Below are 19782 nucleotides of genomic sequence, written 5' to 3'. Positions count from 1 at the left end.
TTTCATGTTCTGGTTGTTTCAGGAACGTATTCATTTTGTAATGACTGACCAACTCATACAATTATGATTTGTGCACCATTAATATGTGTATATTTCCAATAAATATAAAGCACCCACAAAATTCAACACCCCAACTTTATCATTATTGACACATAAAACAGTTTAACAAAGGGGTTGAGTGGGGTAGTGAAAAAAAAAACAACGAAATGTATATCCAACAGCCATAAAGATTAAGTAGTGGACAAGGTACAACAGAAAGCAAGATTTTTATTCATGGCCACACAATGAATTTTTTAAACCAGAGCACAGACTACTAGTAACATTTATTCTAACCATCTTTTCTAAAATGAGGAGAATTAGACTTACCCTGGTGATTCTTTTGAAAAAAAATGCATAAAAATATCAAATTACTATGTTGTGTACCAGGAACTGTTAGTGTTGCAATTCAACTGTACTTCAAAAACAAGCTCATGGAAAAGAAGATCAGATTTGTGGCTACCAGAGGGGTGAGGGGTGGGGGGTGGAGGGCAGAGGGAAGAGTTAGATGAAAGTAGTCTAAAGGTACAAACTTCCAGTTATAAGATAAATCAGTACTAGGGATGTAATGTATTATTAACACTGCTGTATACCATAAATTAAGGCTCAAGAGTAAATCCTAAACGTTCTCATCACAAGGGAAAAAAATTTGTTATCTATTTCTTTAATGTATCTGTATGAGATGACAGATGTTCACTAAACCTATTGTAATAATTTCATGATGCATGTAAGTTTAATCACTATGTTGTACGCCTTAAGCTTAGACAATGCTGTGTCAATTTTATCTCAATAAAAAAAGAAAAAAATGAGGACTAAATGGGCATAAACAGTCTAATTCCTTACATATTAAGTACAGAGAAGCTTATATACCTTTAAATTTTCAGTAAGAAAAACTATCCCAAGAAACAAACCAAGAAAAAAATCTCTTGCTCCAATGCACAGTACATTTTATCATCCAGGTTGATTTTTTAATAATTGAAGCTAATACTATGCACTTCACTGTAGCATTACAAAGGTTGACAGATGCTGTCTTCAAATGCTATCTTCAGGGAAACTATCTTGATCTAAGTTGTCTCAAAAACTTTATAGAACCACTCCAATCCTAACATTAAAAACATGACAAAGCAAATAAATTATTGTGCAGTTACATTTGTTTCAAGATTTAGGATCCACTAAAAAACTTGGGACTTACCCTTCCAAAAGGCTCAAAGATCCCCCGAAGCATATCTTCAGTTATGTTAAAGTGTAACGAGCCCACATAGAGCCTCATAGGTCCAGCACTTCCCTTTTGTAGATTGTTTGCCATTGCTGCAGCTCTGTTTTTTTCTGCCTACAAGTTAGTTAAGACAACACATAAGGCACATCACACACATCCATTTAAGAATGAATAAATACCATCTTGAGCAGAGTAGTAAATCCCACTCATACCTTAGGTTTGCTTAATGACAACTGATATCATATTATGCTAAGTGTAAGTCACACATAAAAGAATATTAGGGGACTTCCCCGGTGGCACAGTGGTTAAAAATACGCCTGCCAATGCAGGGGACATGGGTTCGAGCCCTGGTCCAGGAAGATCCCACATGCCAGGGAGCAGCTAAGGCCATGCACCACAACTACTAAGTCTGCGCTCTAGAGCCCGCAAGCCACAACTGCTGAAGCCCGCGTGCCTAGAGCCTGTGCTCCACAAGAGAAGCTACCGCAATGAGAAGCCCATGCATCACAATGAAGACCCAACGCAGTCAAAAAAATAAAATTAATTAAAATACATACATATTAAAAAAAAGAGTATTGTATTATTCCACTTATGTGACTAATTAATGGCACTGAACGGTACACTTAAAATGGTTACAATGCCAAATTCTTAAAAATTTTAGATTTTACTATATGACATTTTACCACAATAAAAAAATTTTAGATTAACTTTTAAGAGCATATACAAAACTCATATAATGCAACTATGCAAGGTATTTCATATATAAAATGTGATCAATCAACACTACATTACTTCCCTGGTGGCACAGTGGTTGAGAACCCGCCTGGCAATGCAGGCGACACGGGTTTGAGCCCTGGTCTGGGAAGATGCCACATGCCGCGGAGCAACTAAGCCAGTGCACCACAACTACTGAGCCTGCGCTCTAGAGCCTGCGAACCATAACTACTGAGCCCATGTGCCACAACTACTGAAGCCGGAGCACCTAGAGCCCGTGCTCCACAACAAGAGAACCCATCGCAATGAGAAGCCCGCACACCACAACCAAGAGTAGCCTCCGCTCACTGCAACTAGAGAAAGCCCGCACACAGCAACAAAGACCCAACGCAGCCAAAAAAAAATAAATTAAAAAAAAAAATTTTTTTTAAACCCTATATTATGCCAATCTAAAGCAGCATCCTGGTAACAGATATGCCAAATGTGGAAATGTAAGATTATCTCCTGGAAGTGTTAAATACACTCATCATTCATGTGCTCTCAATATCACTGTTACTCAACATACAGTACACCAACTGGCTGTCCATCTTAAAAGGACTTACGTCAATATAAATCAAACCAAGTAAACCATTCAGTTCAGCAGTCATTTTTTTCCCATACCAAGTACTTCTCAAAGGAAATAGTTCTCAATTTATATTCTAACACAAACTCCTTTATTTTAACAAACTGGGGCATAATAGGAGGTTTAAGTTAAATGAAGTCAAAATATCATTTATCAATGTGATTCTTCTGAGCCCTTTGCCAGGCCAACGTACACACTATTAGGTTTGTTCTCCACCACGGGAAATGAATTGAGCAATGATTCCCCCCAGACTGCTTCCTAACAATTATTTTCTTACTGTGACATATTATCAAATGATAAATACCCAATATTACATACTGCTAAAACACACTATGTAGGACCTACCATCATCTTTTAGAGATAGAAGGTAGTAATCTGACCAGAGTTACAGCTTAACAGTGAAACTGGAATTTCACTTAAGATCTGGTTATAAATTTTGTGCCTAGCTACAAAATGATGTAAAAGCTTGATGAGTAACCAGAGTTTTCAGGAGTTATGAGGAGTATTTGTTTCAGGGGTTTGAAAAGGAACGAACATAACTATTGTTATTTTGTATTGCTCAAAAAATATTCTTTAAATCCTTAGGAATTCTCTGGCAGTCCAGTGGTTAGAACTTGGCGCTTTTGCCACTGCCATGGCCCGGTTCAACCCCTCGTGGGGGAACTAAGATCCCACAAGCCGCTCGGGAAGGCCAAAAAAAATTCCTTTAAATCCTATATTCTCCATTTAAAAAATCTAAGTTATCAGGTAGTCACAGAAATCAACTTGTTTCTTAGTACAAAAAGGTACTGATGAAAAAATCAAAAAAATACTTTCACATTAATATACTCAATAGTGATATATCCCAATTTTTCCATATCTAAATGAACTAAAATATTAACACTAATTTCATTTTTACAAAGGCAACACTCATTTATTGTGGAGCATCAGTAAAGAGGAATTAAATCATAATTTGGATTATCTTAAAAAACATTTCTCCAAATTAGTCTGAAACATCTCACTTTCAAGAAATGCTAGAATAGCTAGCTGTTCAAACTATTCTTAACATTATATAAAATCTTTCACAAGTATGTATTTTAAAACGGTGAAAATATTAAATTTACTAAAAATGTCAAAACCATTCCACTTAAAAGATAGGAAGGGGCAAACATGTTCTTAGATGCTTCTATCCCCAAATAAGAAGTCATCACAAATCAGTAAAATTCTAGAACAAGTTCTCAAGTCTTTTCCATGAAATAGGTATTTACAACTTACATTAAAATGGAACAGGATGTTATTAAGAATACACAATTATCAAAGAAATCAAGGCAAATTTTTTTTTAAAAAAGCTACCCTGAGAACATCTGGCTTATGGTAGGAAGTGGTGACTGTGTAAGGCTCAAGGCATTACAACACAACACTAAGCAACAGGTTTCTAACACTACCAATGATCAAATTCTTAACCAAGAAAAAAGTTACCTGTGATGCCTGTACTATGATTGGCACTCCTAAAACCCGCTGGCCAGTTAATCCTATTGCTAGAGGCACTGAGCTAACATCGACAAATTCCACATAAGCAATTCCTTTGGAACGTCTTGAATTTCTATCAGAAATCATCCTCACATCTCGAACCTAAAAAGAAAACACACACTTTAGGTTCTGTTTGTGCAACCATTCACAGTAAGTATAATAATTTCAAAACACAAGAGGCATATTAATGACACTGCAAAGCAAGCCATTAAAAAGATTTTTTTTAATTGGTAAATTTGTAGGCCCAATTCATTTATCAACATACATCAATTCCAACACTATTAACTTCCAAGTGAGGCAAAAAGAAATGGTACAAAAATAAATTCCCTGGACTTCATCCAGTGGCTAAGACTCTCCACTCCCAATGCAGGGGGCCGGGTTAGATCCCTGGTCAGGGAACTAGATCCCACATGCCACAACTAAGAGTTTGCATGCTGCAATTAAGACCCGATGCAGCCAAACAAATAAATATTAAAAAAAAAAAAAATCTGTCACACTGACAATTACTAAAATGTTGTTTGCAGTTTCTACTTAAATTAGCTCTGAAAATAGGCTTAGATTACCTTTCCTACTGTGGAGAAAAACTCTTCCAAATCCCTTGGCCGAATTCTTGCTGCCAGCTGCATGCAGAAAACGGTCCTTGCATCTCTTTCCTCAGGAGTCAGATTATCAATAGGCTCCCTAACAGGGGTAAAGAATATAGAATTAACTTTATAACTTATTCTTTTAAAATAACTTTTAATGTACATTTTCAGTAAACAGAATAAACTTTCCTGAAACCAATCTGTCACTACTCGCAAGCCCATTTTAACTATGATGTATCTAAAATGTCCATAAAATAATTCTATGTGACTCAATGCCTTCAATATGATGATAATTTCTAAATGTCTCTTCTGATAGTATCTTACATTATCAGGACCAAAGTCCACTGGCCTCTCAGTCTTACAAATGGTATTCTCTCCAGGATAATAAAGGGCCAATCAGAAGCCTTAGAGTTTAATGATAGTCACAAGTAATAACCCCTGAGTCCATACTAATGTTGGACTGGTCCAAATTAGTAGAAAGGATGGTTCCCCAAAAGGAAATCATAAAATAAAATTAAGTTTCATAATCACAAATGACAAACTTGAGAGTAAAACCCCAAGTGATGAAGACTATTTGACTCTAAGAATTTTTTTCACAAACTGAGATAGATACATGGAATACTGAGGCAGCTGTTTATCAGAATTAGATCAGTCTTACTAAGACTCTACAAATTCAGTACCCAAAAAAATACTTGATGGTTATAGAATACAGAGACAGTAACAATTAGCAAGTCAAAAATGAAAAGCAAGAGATTATCTAGCCAAATAACAATAGTGGGATTTAATTTACTCATGCTTACAAATAAATGGTGTACACTTCTAAATTTACAGAGGAAACTATAAGTGCCCAAATATGTGAGGAAAGTAAAAGAGCACAATAGATAAATTTAACTTAATGAATGTCAAGGAAAAATAACAATGTCTACTGACATTATTATAAATAATTCTACTAAGATTAAGGTTCTAAGTAAATCCTTAAAATTGTAAGCATAACCCTGCTCTTTCTTAACCATGTTCTGGACATTCTCCGGAAGAACTTTACAAAACTCACGTTACATCCCCTTAAGAAATCTGCAAGTAATTTTAAACCTATTACCATAAAACAGAGGTACAAAGTTGACTATATCCAAAGAATGAGAACTAAACGGGAGTTTTCCCATGAAAGAAAACTAAATATTAAACAAAAACTCAGTATCTGTTACAAAGAGCGCCTTTAAGAACATTGAGGCTATCACTAAATCCTAGGATTAGAATACGTCAAACAAGATAGACTCAAAAGTTAAAAGGTACCTTTTAAGGGAAGCCAGAACATCAGAAAAGAACAATGTTATCATGTTAACAAAACGTTCCTTGAACCAAAATGGTAGACTGGATAGATAACTCTTATCTTTTTTTAAGAGGAAAATACCTCGCAGAAACACTCAAAAACATAGTATTACTACTTGAAAACAAGTCAACTCGGTTACAATTTTGGAAATTAAATACTTTTCTCAAGTAAGGGAGCCAAATGATAAAACTCATGACTATTTCAACTACTTTCCCACAAGAAGTTATTTCAATAACTTAAAATTTAGTAACTCCAAAGGTGAGTCAAGTCTAAAGTTTTCTACAGCTACCATTAAAAAATTTTAGACAGATTGCCAACAAACACATGAAAGAATGCTCAACATCATTAATCATTAGAGAAATGCAAATCAAAACTACAATGAGATATCATCTCACACCAGTCAGAATGGCCATCATCAAAAAATCTAGAAACAATAAATGCTCGAGAGGGTGTGGAGAAAAGGGAACACTCTTGCACTGCTGGTGGGAATGTAAATTGATACAGCCACTGTGGAGAACAGTATGGAGGTTCCTTAAAAAACTACAAATAGAACTACCATGACCCAGCAATCCCACTACTGGGCATATACCCTGAGAAAACCATAATTCAAAAAGAGTCATGTACCACAATGTTCACTGCAGCTCTATTTACAATAGCCAGGAGATGGAAGCAACCTAAGTGTCCATCATCGGATGAATGGATAAAGAAGATGTGGCGCATATATACAATGGAATATACTCAGCCATAAAAAGAAACGAAACTGAGTTATTTGTAAGTGAGGTGGATGGACCTAGAGTCTGTCATACAGAGTGAACTAAGTCAGAAAGAGAAAAACAAATACTGTATGCTAACACATATATATGGAGTCTAAGGGGGAAAAAAAGGTCATGAAGAACCTAGGGGTAAGACGGGAATAAAGACACAGACCTACTAGAGAATGGACTTGAGGATATGGGGAGGGGGAAGGGTAAGCTGTGACAAAGTGAGAAAGTGGCATGGACATATATACACTACCAAATGTAAAATAGATAGCTAGTGGGAAGCAGCTGCATGGCACAGGCAGATCAGCTCAGTGCTTTGTGACCACCTAGAGGGGTGGGATAGGGAGGGTGTGAGGGAGGGAGACGCAAGAGGGAAGAGATATGGGAACATATGTATACGTATAACTGATTCACTTTGTTATAAAGCAGAAACTAACACACCATTCTAAAGCAATTATACTCCAATAAAGATGTTAAAAAAATATATAGCTATCCTAAAAGGGAAATAAAAGCACATGTAACATCTACACATTAAAGTGGTAATTTCTGCTCCGTTCTTCTCACATGCAAGTTATTGAAAACTTAGAAATTCACATTAATAATACTAGAATTGGACATCCCTGGTGGCGCAGTGGTTAAGAATCCGCCTGCCAATGCGGGCGACATGGGTTCGAGCCCTGGTCCGGGAAGATCCCACATGCCACAGAGCAACTAAGCCCGTGCGCCACAACTACTGAAGCCCTCGCGCCTAGAGGCCGTGCTCCGCAACGAGAGGCCACCGTGATGAGAAGCCCGTGCACCACAACGAAGAGTAGCCCCCGCTCGCCGCGACTAGAGAAAGCCCACGTGCAGCAACAAAGACCCAACTCAGCTAAAAATAATTAAGTCTTTTAAAAATTAATAATGCTAGAACTGCAAAACGAATCAAGATTTAATATGATCCAAATTACTGTATGTCATTAAATTTAGCAGTAGCGTAAGTTGTAAAAACTTTATAAAAGCTAAAAGTACAAAACAAAGGAAATAGGGAAAACAGTTACCTCACTGGGCTCTTGTCTTTTCTGAATGGACTTTTGCTTCGGGAGCGTCGTCTGCTGCAAAGTTAAAAAGTTTCAAAAGTTACCCAAACAAGTACACCACATTAGTTCCTTGAAAAACAATTTAAACAATTCAGAAGTATGTTTAAAAACCTTAATTTGATGCTATGAGGCAACCCAATCTTTCCTCGGATGGCACTGTTAAATTTTGGTCCGGAGCTAAAAAGGAAACACAAAATTACACTAGTTACAGGGTTAGGGTCTTGCTAAGATCGCGTTCATGCGCTCTCCAGCAAGCTTAACATTGTTTAGGCTGCTTGTTTTCCACCTCAATTATGAAGAGGAAATAAAGAGACTTTTTATTCTCTTAACTCTATCCCAGGCAAACTGCTCTTACAGTTATCCATCCTGGACCACTGAGAGGTGCCAAGACCAAAGGTTACAGCCTCAAATTTTTTAATATTCTGAAAATGCTCAATTTTCAGTCTAGTTCTCTTTAACTACATATTTATGAATACATTCCTGAGATTTAGGGGGAAAAAAAAAAGACCCAAAGTGAAAATTATCCTGAACTTCCCTCACACCAGGACTAACTATAATTAACAATTTGGTGTGCATCTTTGCAGATCCTTCCTAAGGAATACACATGTGCTCATATATACATACATATACAATATTCAGTTATGTCTTCTTGTTTGAGGAACTTTTTTTTTTTTTTCAGGCCACACCGCATGGCTTGTGGGATCTTAGTTCCTCAACCAGGGATTGAACCCAGGCCCCAGGCAGTGAAAGCGCAGAGTCCTAACCAGGGAATTCCCTTGAGGAGTTTCTTTTAAAATATAAAGGAACTAATTCTTTCCATAATCATGAAACTCCAACTTTTTCATTTAACAGTTAAGTCTCCAAGACTGCATATAAGCATACGTAGCATGTCACACACTTCAGTTCTTTTTGACAAAATAGTCCATAGTAAAGATGTGAAGGAAGTTCATCAATCCCTCAGGAAAATTTTTTTTTCGGGACTTGACATATTAAAGGAGTGTTTTCAAAAAAGATCACAAAAGTTAACTTTTTAAAAAGCTTTATTCTGTAGTCTAGAATATTCTAAAAAGGCCCAGTAGTTTATGGCCCTTTTATTTTGAAAGACCAAACTAAGTTAAAAGGTCAGATCAGATGTCCCTTAGTGCTCATCCTGCTATCCTTTACCAGATGGGTAGCAAAATGAAAATATATGGTGGTCTTCAATCCACATTTGGATTTGTTTTCATGGACTCTACATGCACGTGTAACACCCAAGCAGTTCCGAATAAAATTGTATTAAATGGGTCCTTTGCAAAGCACACTAAAAGTGATCATTAAGAATATATATTTACTGGATAAATAAGAGTCTATAAGCTATTTTCTTTCCCCTTCAATTATAAAAGTTTCAGTTACTGCCTTGGTAGTTAAAAATCACCTGAAACCAAACATAAGAACCAAGTGAGTTTAAGTCAGACCAGAAGCACAGGCTGACTTCAAGTATTCATCACTGATCAGAGATGATAATATTCAGAATTTATTAAAGTAATCCTTCCCCCCTATTTAGTTCATTCTGGTAAAAAAGAATGCAGTAAATTTTGATAAATTGGACAAAAAGCAAGTATTTTCTAATAAAGCACTCAGACTTAACACTGCGGTCCTTTTTAAGCTGTTAAAAAGTTTATAAAATAATCAGTTAAGAGGACCTTAGAGAACAAGAAATGGAATCCTTTTTATTGAAAAACCTGAATCAGAACTCCAAGTGTTACTAACTTTATTGGCTTCAAATAACACCAAAACATTTCATCAATAGCAGTATTGTGGGTGCTCTCATTTACATTCCCTTCTCATTCAAGACTCTAATAGCCTGTCAGTGGTTACCTCCTTCTTAAAAGATGAGAAAACTAAAGCTTAAGAATGTTTCTTACAGTGTTTAACCAATTTAAAGAGCCAAGGCTCTGATTCAGGACTGTTGTCTTTGAATTCAATCTTAAACCATTCAAGTTTTAACGTTAAAGCTGTTAATTTTAACATATCCCACAGTTTACAACAGTATATTTACTAACAGGAAAGAACATCATAAATCACTAGGGACTGTTAGACTGAACTGCTTAAAGAGTTGCAAGAAGGCTCTTTCCAGTCATTAATACATCTTAGCTTTTTAAAAATTACTATTAACGAAACATTTCCAACATGTTTAACCACATCAGAATTTCCATAGTGATTCAACCTTCAAAAGCAGTTTTAGTGCGTTCTTACTATTAAAACACCTTAAATACAAAGATGTGCGATCATTATCAAGAAGCATGCACTAAATTCACAACTGGTCTGTCATTTCAGCTGAAAACAGCCACACAGACAAGGTTGTTAACTATGTACTTGACTGACTACATATTTGCAGTTTGTATCCATCTGAGCTTTAAAAACTTTATGTTCAGTAAAGGATACTGTGATAGCTCACAAACCTTTAAGCTTTCACGTATTTGGCACTATAATATCAAATCTTTGTTTAAAAAGCACTTTAGTGCTTTAGTTTGAATTGGCACACAGTAATATTTTTAGATGGACTAACAGAAAATGTTCTGCATGCCTAGTAAAACAAACATTATGCATCTGTCCACACACTGCATTTCTACTGGACTTTTCAATGCCAAAATCCTTATTTAATACTTTTTAACTGATCATATTGAAAAATAAAATTCCACAATTCAAGTCACTCCAGTTACGCTGCTCTCTGGATACCCAGAAAAATCTCTCAAACCAATATCATCATAATTATAGTTACATACTAAGGACTTCTGTAGCGGCCTCTGAATCTGCGATCTCGACTTCTTGAACGGCTCCGTCTCCTTTCTTTGCTTCTACTTCGCTTCCTTTCACGGCTTTTGCTCTTTTTCCTTTCTCTATCTCTACTTCGCTTCCGTTCCTTACTTTTGCTTCTTTTTCGTTCATGACTACGACTTCTGCTCTTGCTTTTTTTCCTCCTGAGAAGAAAAAATTCACCATTATCTTGCTGATTTAAGAATCTGCAAAAATATACTTCCTTTTATGGTCAGATATATTTTGCTATATTTACTATCATACAATGATACATAATAATCACTTATGGAAAAATAATTCCTAGGTAAGGCAAACAACACCCCACCTTCGCCTTCTACTACTGAAAATCAGCAGCCAGTTGACAATGAATCATTTGAGTGAGAGGGACTATAATGATCTTTCTTGAGAGTCAGCTAGGGCTTTAACAAGGAGAGGACTTATTGGTAGGTATAAATAAAAACCTGAACTTTTAAATGTTTTTTTTTTTTTTTTTTGGTCATGCTGCACAGCATGCACGATATATCTTACGCTGACCAGGGATCGAACCCCATGCCCCCTGCAGTGGCAGCACAGAGTCCCAACCACTGGAGTACCAGGGAAGTCCCGTGAACTTTTAAATAAAGTCTATCGTATCTGGCCAACTAAGTATATCTGGCCAACTAAGTATAACTGTAATCCAAAACATACGGTAATAGAATCAAAGTTACAATAGAATACTTTAAGTATTAGTGTTGGATCATATAAAAAAGTTGCCATTAAATACACTAATTTCTCTTAAGTAAGCCAATTTTGACCCAATTTGCACATATGAATATTATATACTTTCAAAGGGCTATAGAGGCATCACTATTTTGGTTTTTATGGGCAAAATTATTACAAATAATGACAAAGGACAATAAAACTAATGCAGTAAAATGCAATCTGACACTCCTAGACTTCAATGTGACCACTTCAGACACTTTCTTTTTCAAGTTACAGTGAGTACACCAGATATTAAAATATGCCATTTTTATGCCAGTTTATACAAGCCTGTGGGGTACAACCAAAAGGAAGAATCAACACCTTTATAAATCTTTATAAATTCTCAAGCTCTGAAAGGTAAAAAAGCCAGTCAGTCGTGTATCTTCCTATTCATTTCTGTATTCCTCACAGCATACCACCCACTCATTCCATAATTTTTATAATCCGTACCTCTGTCATCACCCAAATTTTAGAGGTGCCTTCAGATATTTCAATATAAATTGAAAGACATTTCAAATTAAACTTATCCACTTAAATGTCATTTTGTAGTGGCTAAAAGATTATGAAACATTTTGACAACTACATCATTTGGAAATTGAATTAACTGTTTAGTCCTTATCAAAGCAAAGTTAGCACAAGAGCAATTGAAGTCTGCCTCAGAGAACCTGTAAGCAGGTCATCTTAGAGTGCATTGAAAATAGAAAATGAAGACACCCACCTTCTGGAATCTTGAAACCCACACTCCAATCACAAGGAGATGTAGAGCTTTCCAAGGAGGCAGAAACTTTGTCTAAAATTTCAAGATAATCCACCTGACTGTCAGAAATGTATATGCTAGGTAGCACATGACAGAAAATTAGGCTACACTCATTACTTATACAGACGTCATCAAAGCAATGCCCAGAAGGGCAACAGATAACATTCCAACTTTGTTGCCTAAAAACCTGAAACTATCTGTTAGACTAAAAAATTCTCTCAGATAGCTGTAATAAAAAATCCTAAATATTATCAATTAGGGGACAAAGTAAGGACTCCATCCCCCACAAAAAGGATAAATAAAGTTTTGCTCTGCTCATAAATGGCCCATTGCAGAGAGGCAGCCAACCTCTCAAATTACCTCTTTTTAGGCCCAAAATTAATTGCGCCAAAGGAAAGGACTCGAAAACTGGAGAGCTAATTTCACTTAAGGTCTTTCTAGGACTTTTTATAAATGAGTCCCCACCCACATCTGAAGGCAACCCCAGACAGGTAAAAAGACAGCAACATACTAAGACATTCAGAAATATAATCCTCTTTATAAAGCCCAGACAAAAATTTAAGGGTGCAAGAAAGCAGTGTACTTCTCAATAACAAGATGAAGCTTCAAAGAACATTTATTAAGTTAACTAAAGAAGGGTGATCAAAATCCACACTAATAGTCAAATCCTGTTACAACTTAAAAGGGACTTTCCAAAGTCTTTAGTGGCAGTGGAATTTTGTACTGAACATCATTGAAGTAAATGGTCCACTGGGCTGGGCCTTTGGACTTTTTGGTTATATGGCCTCTGCTGTAAAGGTGTTTTGCTATAACTGGATTTGACCTCTTCCATGTAAGAAGATCTAAATTTTAAATGCAAAGTACTCTGGAAAATAAGAAAAAAAATAGAAAAGTCATTTATTCCAAAATTTATAGATAATCCACACCACAGTAGCCAATATATTTCAACTGTGTCATTTATTGTTTTCTATCCTTTTTTGAGAAATTCCAAAAGAGCTTAACTGAATGGATGCTGGTTGAGACTTTGCAAAACTGGTTATACTAACAAATAATACTCCCATGAAGGCAAGCTCAGGTACTTAAAAAGGCATACTTTGAGGTCTTGCCAAGCTCAGGGGTACAGCTTTTCAGAAAGAAGGCGAAAAGACAACCAATTTGCGTTAATATTAAACTTAGTTCCTTTTACTATTACCTGAAATCAACTGAGTGTATGTACTGAGAATTACTATTTTTTAAAAGAAAACATTTACTTGTCAGTCAACTCTCAATTTCTCATAATGTGCATTTTCTTACTACCTTAAAACTACATCCCAATACTCAATGGCTTTTAAAAAACAATGAAGTTTTAGGATGAAAAATGCACATGGCACGTTCCTTTGGTTAAGAGACCTAATTTATACTAAAAACTAATACACAAGAACATTCTGCTTGTTTTATAATTTATGCCTAAATACAAAAAAACTTTTTCTAGGTAACTTTCAAATTAATTTGAAAGATTAATTTCCTTCAGAAAAAAAAATGGGTTAACCGTTACTGACTGACCAAGGGAGTCATTTATTTAATCAGCTTTAACTGAGAATGAGGAGAATGAGAAGTCTGACGGAGAAATAATTTGTACATTTAAAAAGACACTAGATAGCTGAAATTTTGAAAAGGTTCTTCCCTTAAACAAAGAATCCTATGGCCAATTAAATTGTCCGTTCTTCTATTTAGTCCCATTGGACCCTTTACATTATATATATAAACACCACTAAGTAAGCACCAGTCATTGAGAGCTTGATGCTAAATTTCCTTGTAAAAGACTTGTAGTCTTAATGAGCTTAGTTGTAGGATGATTAACAAATATAAACTGGAGATGGTATTAGTAGCAAGGAATGACATGTAAGAATGGTACAACAAAGAAGGCATGTGCCCTATAGTGTAGGTCCTCATTCTTTTGGCACTTAGAGTGAGATCTTTATCCATCCACTTGGCCTGATATCTAGAGATTGGATAATTTCAATTTATATGGTTACCCCTTCCTGGGTTTTCTTTTGATTACAGAATTGCAAATCACAACGATTAATTAGGAAACTTACTTTGGTAAAAGGTCTAAAATCAAAGGACATTATACCACGCAAAGATTGGTTGACTGCCTCAAATTATAACAACTGAAGACTAAACCCAACCCAATACCCTTAACGTGATTAGTGAGGAACTATAACAGACTCCCACTCAAACAGAAAAAATACAGGACATGTCCTTCAAATTGTATCATTTTGATCCATTACTACAATATTCTAGGGGTAAGAATATCGGTGTAGCAAAACCTGGACAATCCAGTTTATGTCCTCATCTATTTTATGAAATTATATTAACCTACCTTACAAACTTGTGAGGATATTGAGGTAGTATATTATGGAGCACTTAGAGCTCTTAGAAGGAAGCGCCAAAAAGAACCAAATAAGTGGCTTATTCTACATCATTTTTCATTATTATGGGGTCATGAACATGACAGAACGTTTGAATATGACATCACGAAGGCTAAAAAAATGTCTTAATGCTCATAATACAGACCATGTGATGTTAAGACTCAATGATTTTAGAGCTGAAGGAAAACTCCAAGAACACGATCAAATTTTATAAAGTGCAGCTATTTAGACTTCTTATATACTATACTCTGTACTAGTCTGTATCAGAGTTCCTATTAAGGGTTACTTCCTTAACCTAAATGACACACATAAATATTCATAGTTTCTTGAAACTCCATTCTCACTATTAAGTCTATCAGAGTTTAAAAAGCTTAAGAGGACGAAAGCCATGTAAGAGGAGCATTAAGAAGTACTTAAGTGTGCTATAACGTTACTACAAAAAGAACCTTTAGGAGCATAAATAATTCACAGCTCTGACTCCTTTAGTAATTTATGGCAAACAATACTTCTCCATAGCCTGGTTATTACCTTCTTCTTTCTAACCATCTTCAGTGTATATAATAGTTTTATTGATAACACTGATAAAATAATATTAAGCCGAAGTTAACAAATTTAAGACAAAAGACAAGCTCTAACACTAGAACTCTTATCCAGATTGTCATGGATGGACTTGGAGGTGAAGGTGTCCAAAAAGTCCCTGACACCAATTCCTGAAATTAAGGAAAGAGTCCATAGTTTTACATCCTCAAATAGTAGTGTCTCATCCCAGAAGGTAAAGAACCTACTTTTCTAAAAAAGGCAAAGAAACCCTTCAGGAGAGAACCTTGGGTTTGATGCTTTAGCCACAGGAATACAACTTAAAATCTCAACCACATATAGCTCCCCCCAACCCAGGTCCCTTCTTAAAACTTACTTTTTGCTACGTTCTTCATGGCCGTTGGCACTGCTCAACTTGTTCTCATCCTAAGCAGGGTTGATAGAAGAACATCATGAGGACGAAGTGGTAACATTTCAAGTTGTCAAAGGGTAAAGGGAATAGGAATAAGAAAATACAAAACAATTTTTAAAACTAATTACTTATTTATAGTTTAACATGGAAGGCTATAAAAAAATTTAGATGGATATGTGTTTAACCACTTTGTTGCTTACAAATTAAGTCATCAAGATACAAAAATAAAAAGGCACATTAACACGTTAAATTTTATTTTCTTACATAGTTAGATAGTAAGTTATCCAGATTTACAGTGTTGAAGTGGTTAAATAGAATTTCTATAAAACATGAATGAAGTCCTGTTTTGAGTTTTATTCCATGTGCTATGGCCCCTTTGGTCAGTACCATGGCTCTATTTCTGCCTAAGCCCCATGTGGCCATGCTAGCAGCCAGCCACTATCGATTTCCTGTGACCGATGCCATTCCTGAGATCTTCGCCCATTTCCGTTGGAGGGTTGGGACTGTAAGAGCTTGATGCCACCTCTGTCACACATCTCGCCCTGAAGCAAACAGGGATTCACACTGCTTTAGTAATGTTGACTCCCAAGAACCCAAGAAAGTCAATTAATAATCGACCAGTCCTACTTCCATACCTGTTTACATGGAATTACATCCATGTTAAACTAAGACAGAATCTTAACATTAAAATAGAAAGTAGCGCTTCAAGAGTCTAAGCATTACAAAACTACATACATTATTCAAAGCTTTAAAGAATTCATCCAAATTGGTACCACATGGTCGAGCTATACACTCCAAAACAAATGTATTATTTTTAAAAGGTTTAGCGCAATGTTTATTTTAAAGTTTGATCACATCAGTTATAGGAGTATAAGTGCTAACTTACAAAGCTTACAGTTTGTGACATCAGTGATAACGCATGCATACTGCTATTTTCACCACCAACTGGTGAAAGAATGAAAAGACACTTTTACTGTGATACTGAAATGGGTCAAAGACTGTATTATTAGTCAAAATAACTCCTTTGTAGTTTTTTTGTGTGAAATATTATGACAGGGACTAATTAAAAATAAAACAATATGGAGAACAGTTAAACAGTCATCAAGTGACTCAAGTTGTGATAGTGCCTCTTTTGCTTTAAGAATTTTTTTTTATTCAGGGATCCAAGAATTTTAGTAATTTTTAACTGAGCAGATCATCACCTGCCTGTTTTAATATTGACTATTACCAGTCTTATGTATAGGATAAATTTTTAAATCTCACCCATTTCTTCTTGTAAGACTTCTTATTTAAAGATTTGCTTGCCACAGACTGGTTATGCTGTGTTATTCTTGGACCCCTGCTGCTTTCCCAAACCACTACATTCACCTTTTTGCTATACCAAACTGGAGCTGGTAATTCTTAGTTGAGTCATTTTACCTAGGGGACCACGGTACAGCGATAAGTCACTCAATTACTACCTTATGATTGACAGTTCACACTGGAATCAAAGGTGAATTCATGGGAGTAGAGGTGAGATATCGTTAGGCAAGTCTACAAAGAGAGATAGATGGGCATTTATTCATCACGCTGAAGTGAAACTACTGCACAATATTATTACATCAATAGCATATATTTACTTTTGTAAGTTACACTTAATGCATCTCTGATAAGATAAATCAAGAGGGCTCCGGGGAGGTTAGTTTACATTTCAGCAGTAGTTTCGTGAATAATGCTAAATTAAGGAATAGATAAACCTCACCGACTTGTTTTTTCTCACCTTCTTGTAAGGAGCCTCAAGCATTGCTTCAATATCAATATCGTCTGCCATTTTCTCTGAACGCCTAGGTAAAGAATAAGAATGAAAAATTCAATGAGTAAACAATTTTAAATTTTGCTAAATTTCCTTCTTACCGGACATATTCCAAAACTTCAGAGACGCCCCACAAAACGACTAAGGTGGGACGACGCACTTTAGTAGGCTTGACAATTAAACCTGAAATGTCCCCAAGACCGAACACGCTAAAGCAGATTAAGTATCCGATTTTTAAAAAGCCTGTAATGCCTCAAAAAACAACCCGAGAGCATCGAACGAAAGCGCCTCTTTCCGCGCAAAACCCCGCGCTGCCATTTTACGGGCAAAGGGAAACTCCCTCGGTTGGGAGGAGTTCGGTGCCAAGGCAGCGTTCGGCTGGCGCCATGTTGGGAGGTCGCGGTCGTCCCAGGCCTCGAAAGGACCGGTCGCCATCTGCCCGAGGCCTCTCTGGAGCCCATGCCACCCGAAAACCCTGAAATCCACCCGACCGGAAAAGAAGGGCGCGGTCTTCGAAATGAAGCCCATTTCTCGAAAACCTGCCCCCCCAACCCCGTCGCTTAAGATCGGCTAAGGAGTGCCCCTCAACCCAGAAAAGAACCACACCTCAGAAAAGCCCTGCAAATACGGGGGTCCGCGACGCCTCCTTACCTGTGCGGGCTTTCGGGGCCCCTGCGGTGCTCGTATTCGGAAAGAGGGGGGTTGCTACTGCCGCCGCTGTTGCTACTGTTAAGCCGCTAGGCCCAGGCCGCAGTACCACCCAGCCCAAATTTCGGGCTCCTAGGGCGGATAGGCCCAAGAGAATCTAAAAGAAACAATGGGATTAGAGGAGCCCGCGCGGGAGTTCAGGACGGCGGCTTCGGCAGCGGAGGATCCACCCCTGCGACAGCGTCGGCAAGCTCTCTGAAATGGCGGCCGCGGCTTCCCCGTACTAACATTCACCAACACACATACACACACACAAACACACGGGGCCTCACAGAGCCCTCAGCACGGGCTCTCGCGAGAAGCTGCTCTTAGTTTCAGTCCGGAGCAACGGAAATATCGCGAGATCTAGGCATAGGGCCCAGCGACCGTGGCCTAATCTCGCGCAATGATTGCGCCACGGATATTCCCATCCCCCACTCAGGGAGGTGCTTTTGACTCCCCCTCCAGATTGGCGTTCACATCTCGCGAGATCGCGCAAGTTGCTAGCGCAAAGACAATTGGTATGCTTCCTGTCAATCTTCTAGAAAACTCACCGTTGAGTGGAGCATGGGGGTCACCGCCCCCTCATGGCGCCTCCCATCGGCTATCAGGAGGTTTCTCCCTCAGCGCTGACGGCTTTCCCCCCCTCCCGGGAGCCTCCCACCTAGATGTCTGTCAAGGTCGCCATAAAGCAACCTAGTCCATATGGCGATAGAATAAAACGAAAACGCTCATGTATAGATTATCCGCCGGGGTGAACATGGAGTGAAAAGCATGTGAGAGAGAAGTCGAAAAGAGACGTACAGGCGTAGGGGGCTAAGGGTGTAGAATAAAAAATTAGATTTCTCGGCCTTGTGGAGCCAGTGGACTAGGCACTGCGGCGACTGTCGAGCTTCAAAACAGCTTTGAAAGTAGTGGAAAAAGGCAAAGAGAAGGTGAAAAAACACTGCTCTTGGCAGTGGACCAGCTTTGTGACCCTCGAATTTATAGTCTGGCCTTGTGTCGGGGTTGCTATTGTTTCTTCAAAAATGTCCCCCATCCCCCTGGAACTTGGCTTCTCGCCCCTGAAGTCTCCCAGATGCCTGGCAGTTAGAGTGTACATTCACCGCTTGTTCTTTGGTCTACACGGTGAAAAAGAGCGGAGGGCAGAGAGAACATTGACTATAAGACTTAACTCTAAGATAAAAATGCTTGAAAAAATTTGGAAAGATAACTTACAAGCAAAAAATCTTGAGGGAGAAAATCTTGAAGTCTGTTGACAGCTTAATGATTGAGGGCAAAGATTTGAAATGAGTTTGTAACTGCTTCAGCACTGTGTGACCTTGGACAAGCAAATTAACCTCTCAGAGCCTACCCTCCCTTTCCTCCTGTGAAGAGTATAGTATAATTACTTAACTTCTTGATCCTGACATAGGCCGATAATGCTCACTAGTGAATTCTCAGCGCTTAGCCACATACCCAGCCAGGTGGACACGTAATAAATGAATGAATGAATGAATGAAAGCCTAATAGGAGTATAGTGAGGATTGAATAAGATAATAGCTGTAAAATGCCTGGCAAATATTTAGTCCTCAAAACAGTTAACTTCTGTTATTTCTAAACAAAATTATTTAGAGGAAAGTATAGAGAGGCTTTCCATTTTGGATTAACTTCCCACTCAGGTGTTTCTTTTAGAGGATTAATAGATTTTGCATAATTAGTAATATTCCCTTAACTTCTTTTCCTGAAAACTCAGATCTTCTTTTCATTTTTTATTTTATTTTTTTTAATATTTATTTATTTGGTTGCATCGGGTCTTAGT

The 19782-nt window shown here is 37.3% G+C and overlaps 1 protein-coding gene across 6 annotated transcripts in view; it reads right to left on the bottom strand.

Moving 5' to 3' along the window:
- Window positions 1-18255, bottom strand: part of RBM39 (RNA binding motif protein 39) — a 29763-nt gene extending 11508 nt beyond the window's left edge. For 2 of the 6 annotated variants that reach the window (XM_082643384.1, XM_082643385.1), the window contains exons 1-9: window positions 17946-18254; window positions 17262-17325; window positions 15467-15516; window positions 10614-10808; window positions 7960-8025; window positions 7810-7863; window positions 4661-4778; window positions 4047-4199; window positions 1229-1366 (exon numbers count right to left, since the gene is read on the bottom strand). In XM_082643384.1, coding sequence (XP_082499510.1) covers window positions 1229-1366; window positions 4047-4199; window positions 4661-4778; window positions 7810-7863; window positions 7960-8025; window positions 10614-10808; window positions 15467-15516; window positions 17262-17312 — 825 coding nt within the window. In that variant the 5' untranslated portion in view covers window positions 17313-17325; window positions 17946-18254. Of the gene's footprint in view, window positions 1-1228; window positions 1367-4046; window positions 4200-4660; window positions 4779-7809; window positions 7864-7959; window positions 8026-10613; window positions 10809-15462; window positions 15517-16962; window positions 17036-17261; window positions 17326-17945 lie in introns of those variants that run through there. The other 4 variants (XM_082643386.1, XM_082643389.1, XM_082643387.1 and 1 more) reach the window with 3 other exon arrangements.
- Window positions 18256-19782: the final 1527 nt, after the last annotated feature.

Source organism: Mesoplodon mirus (genome assembly GCF_964341445.2).
Source record: "Mesoplodon mirus genome assembly, chromosome: 15".
Taxonomy (NCBI): Eukaryota; Metazoa; Chordata; class Mammalia; order Artiodactyla; family Ziphiidae; genus Mesoplodon; species Mesoplodon mirus.
Note: the sequence above shows the minus strand (reverse complement) of the source record. Positions and strands in the feature narration are given on the sequence as shown.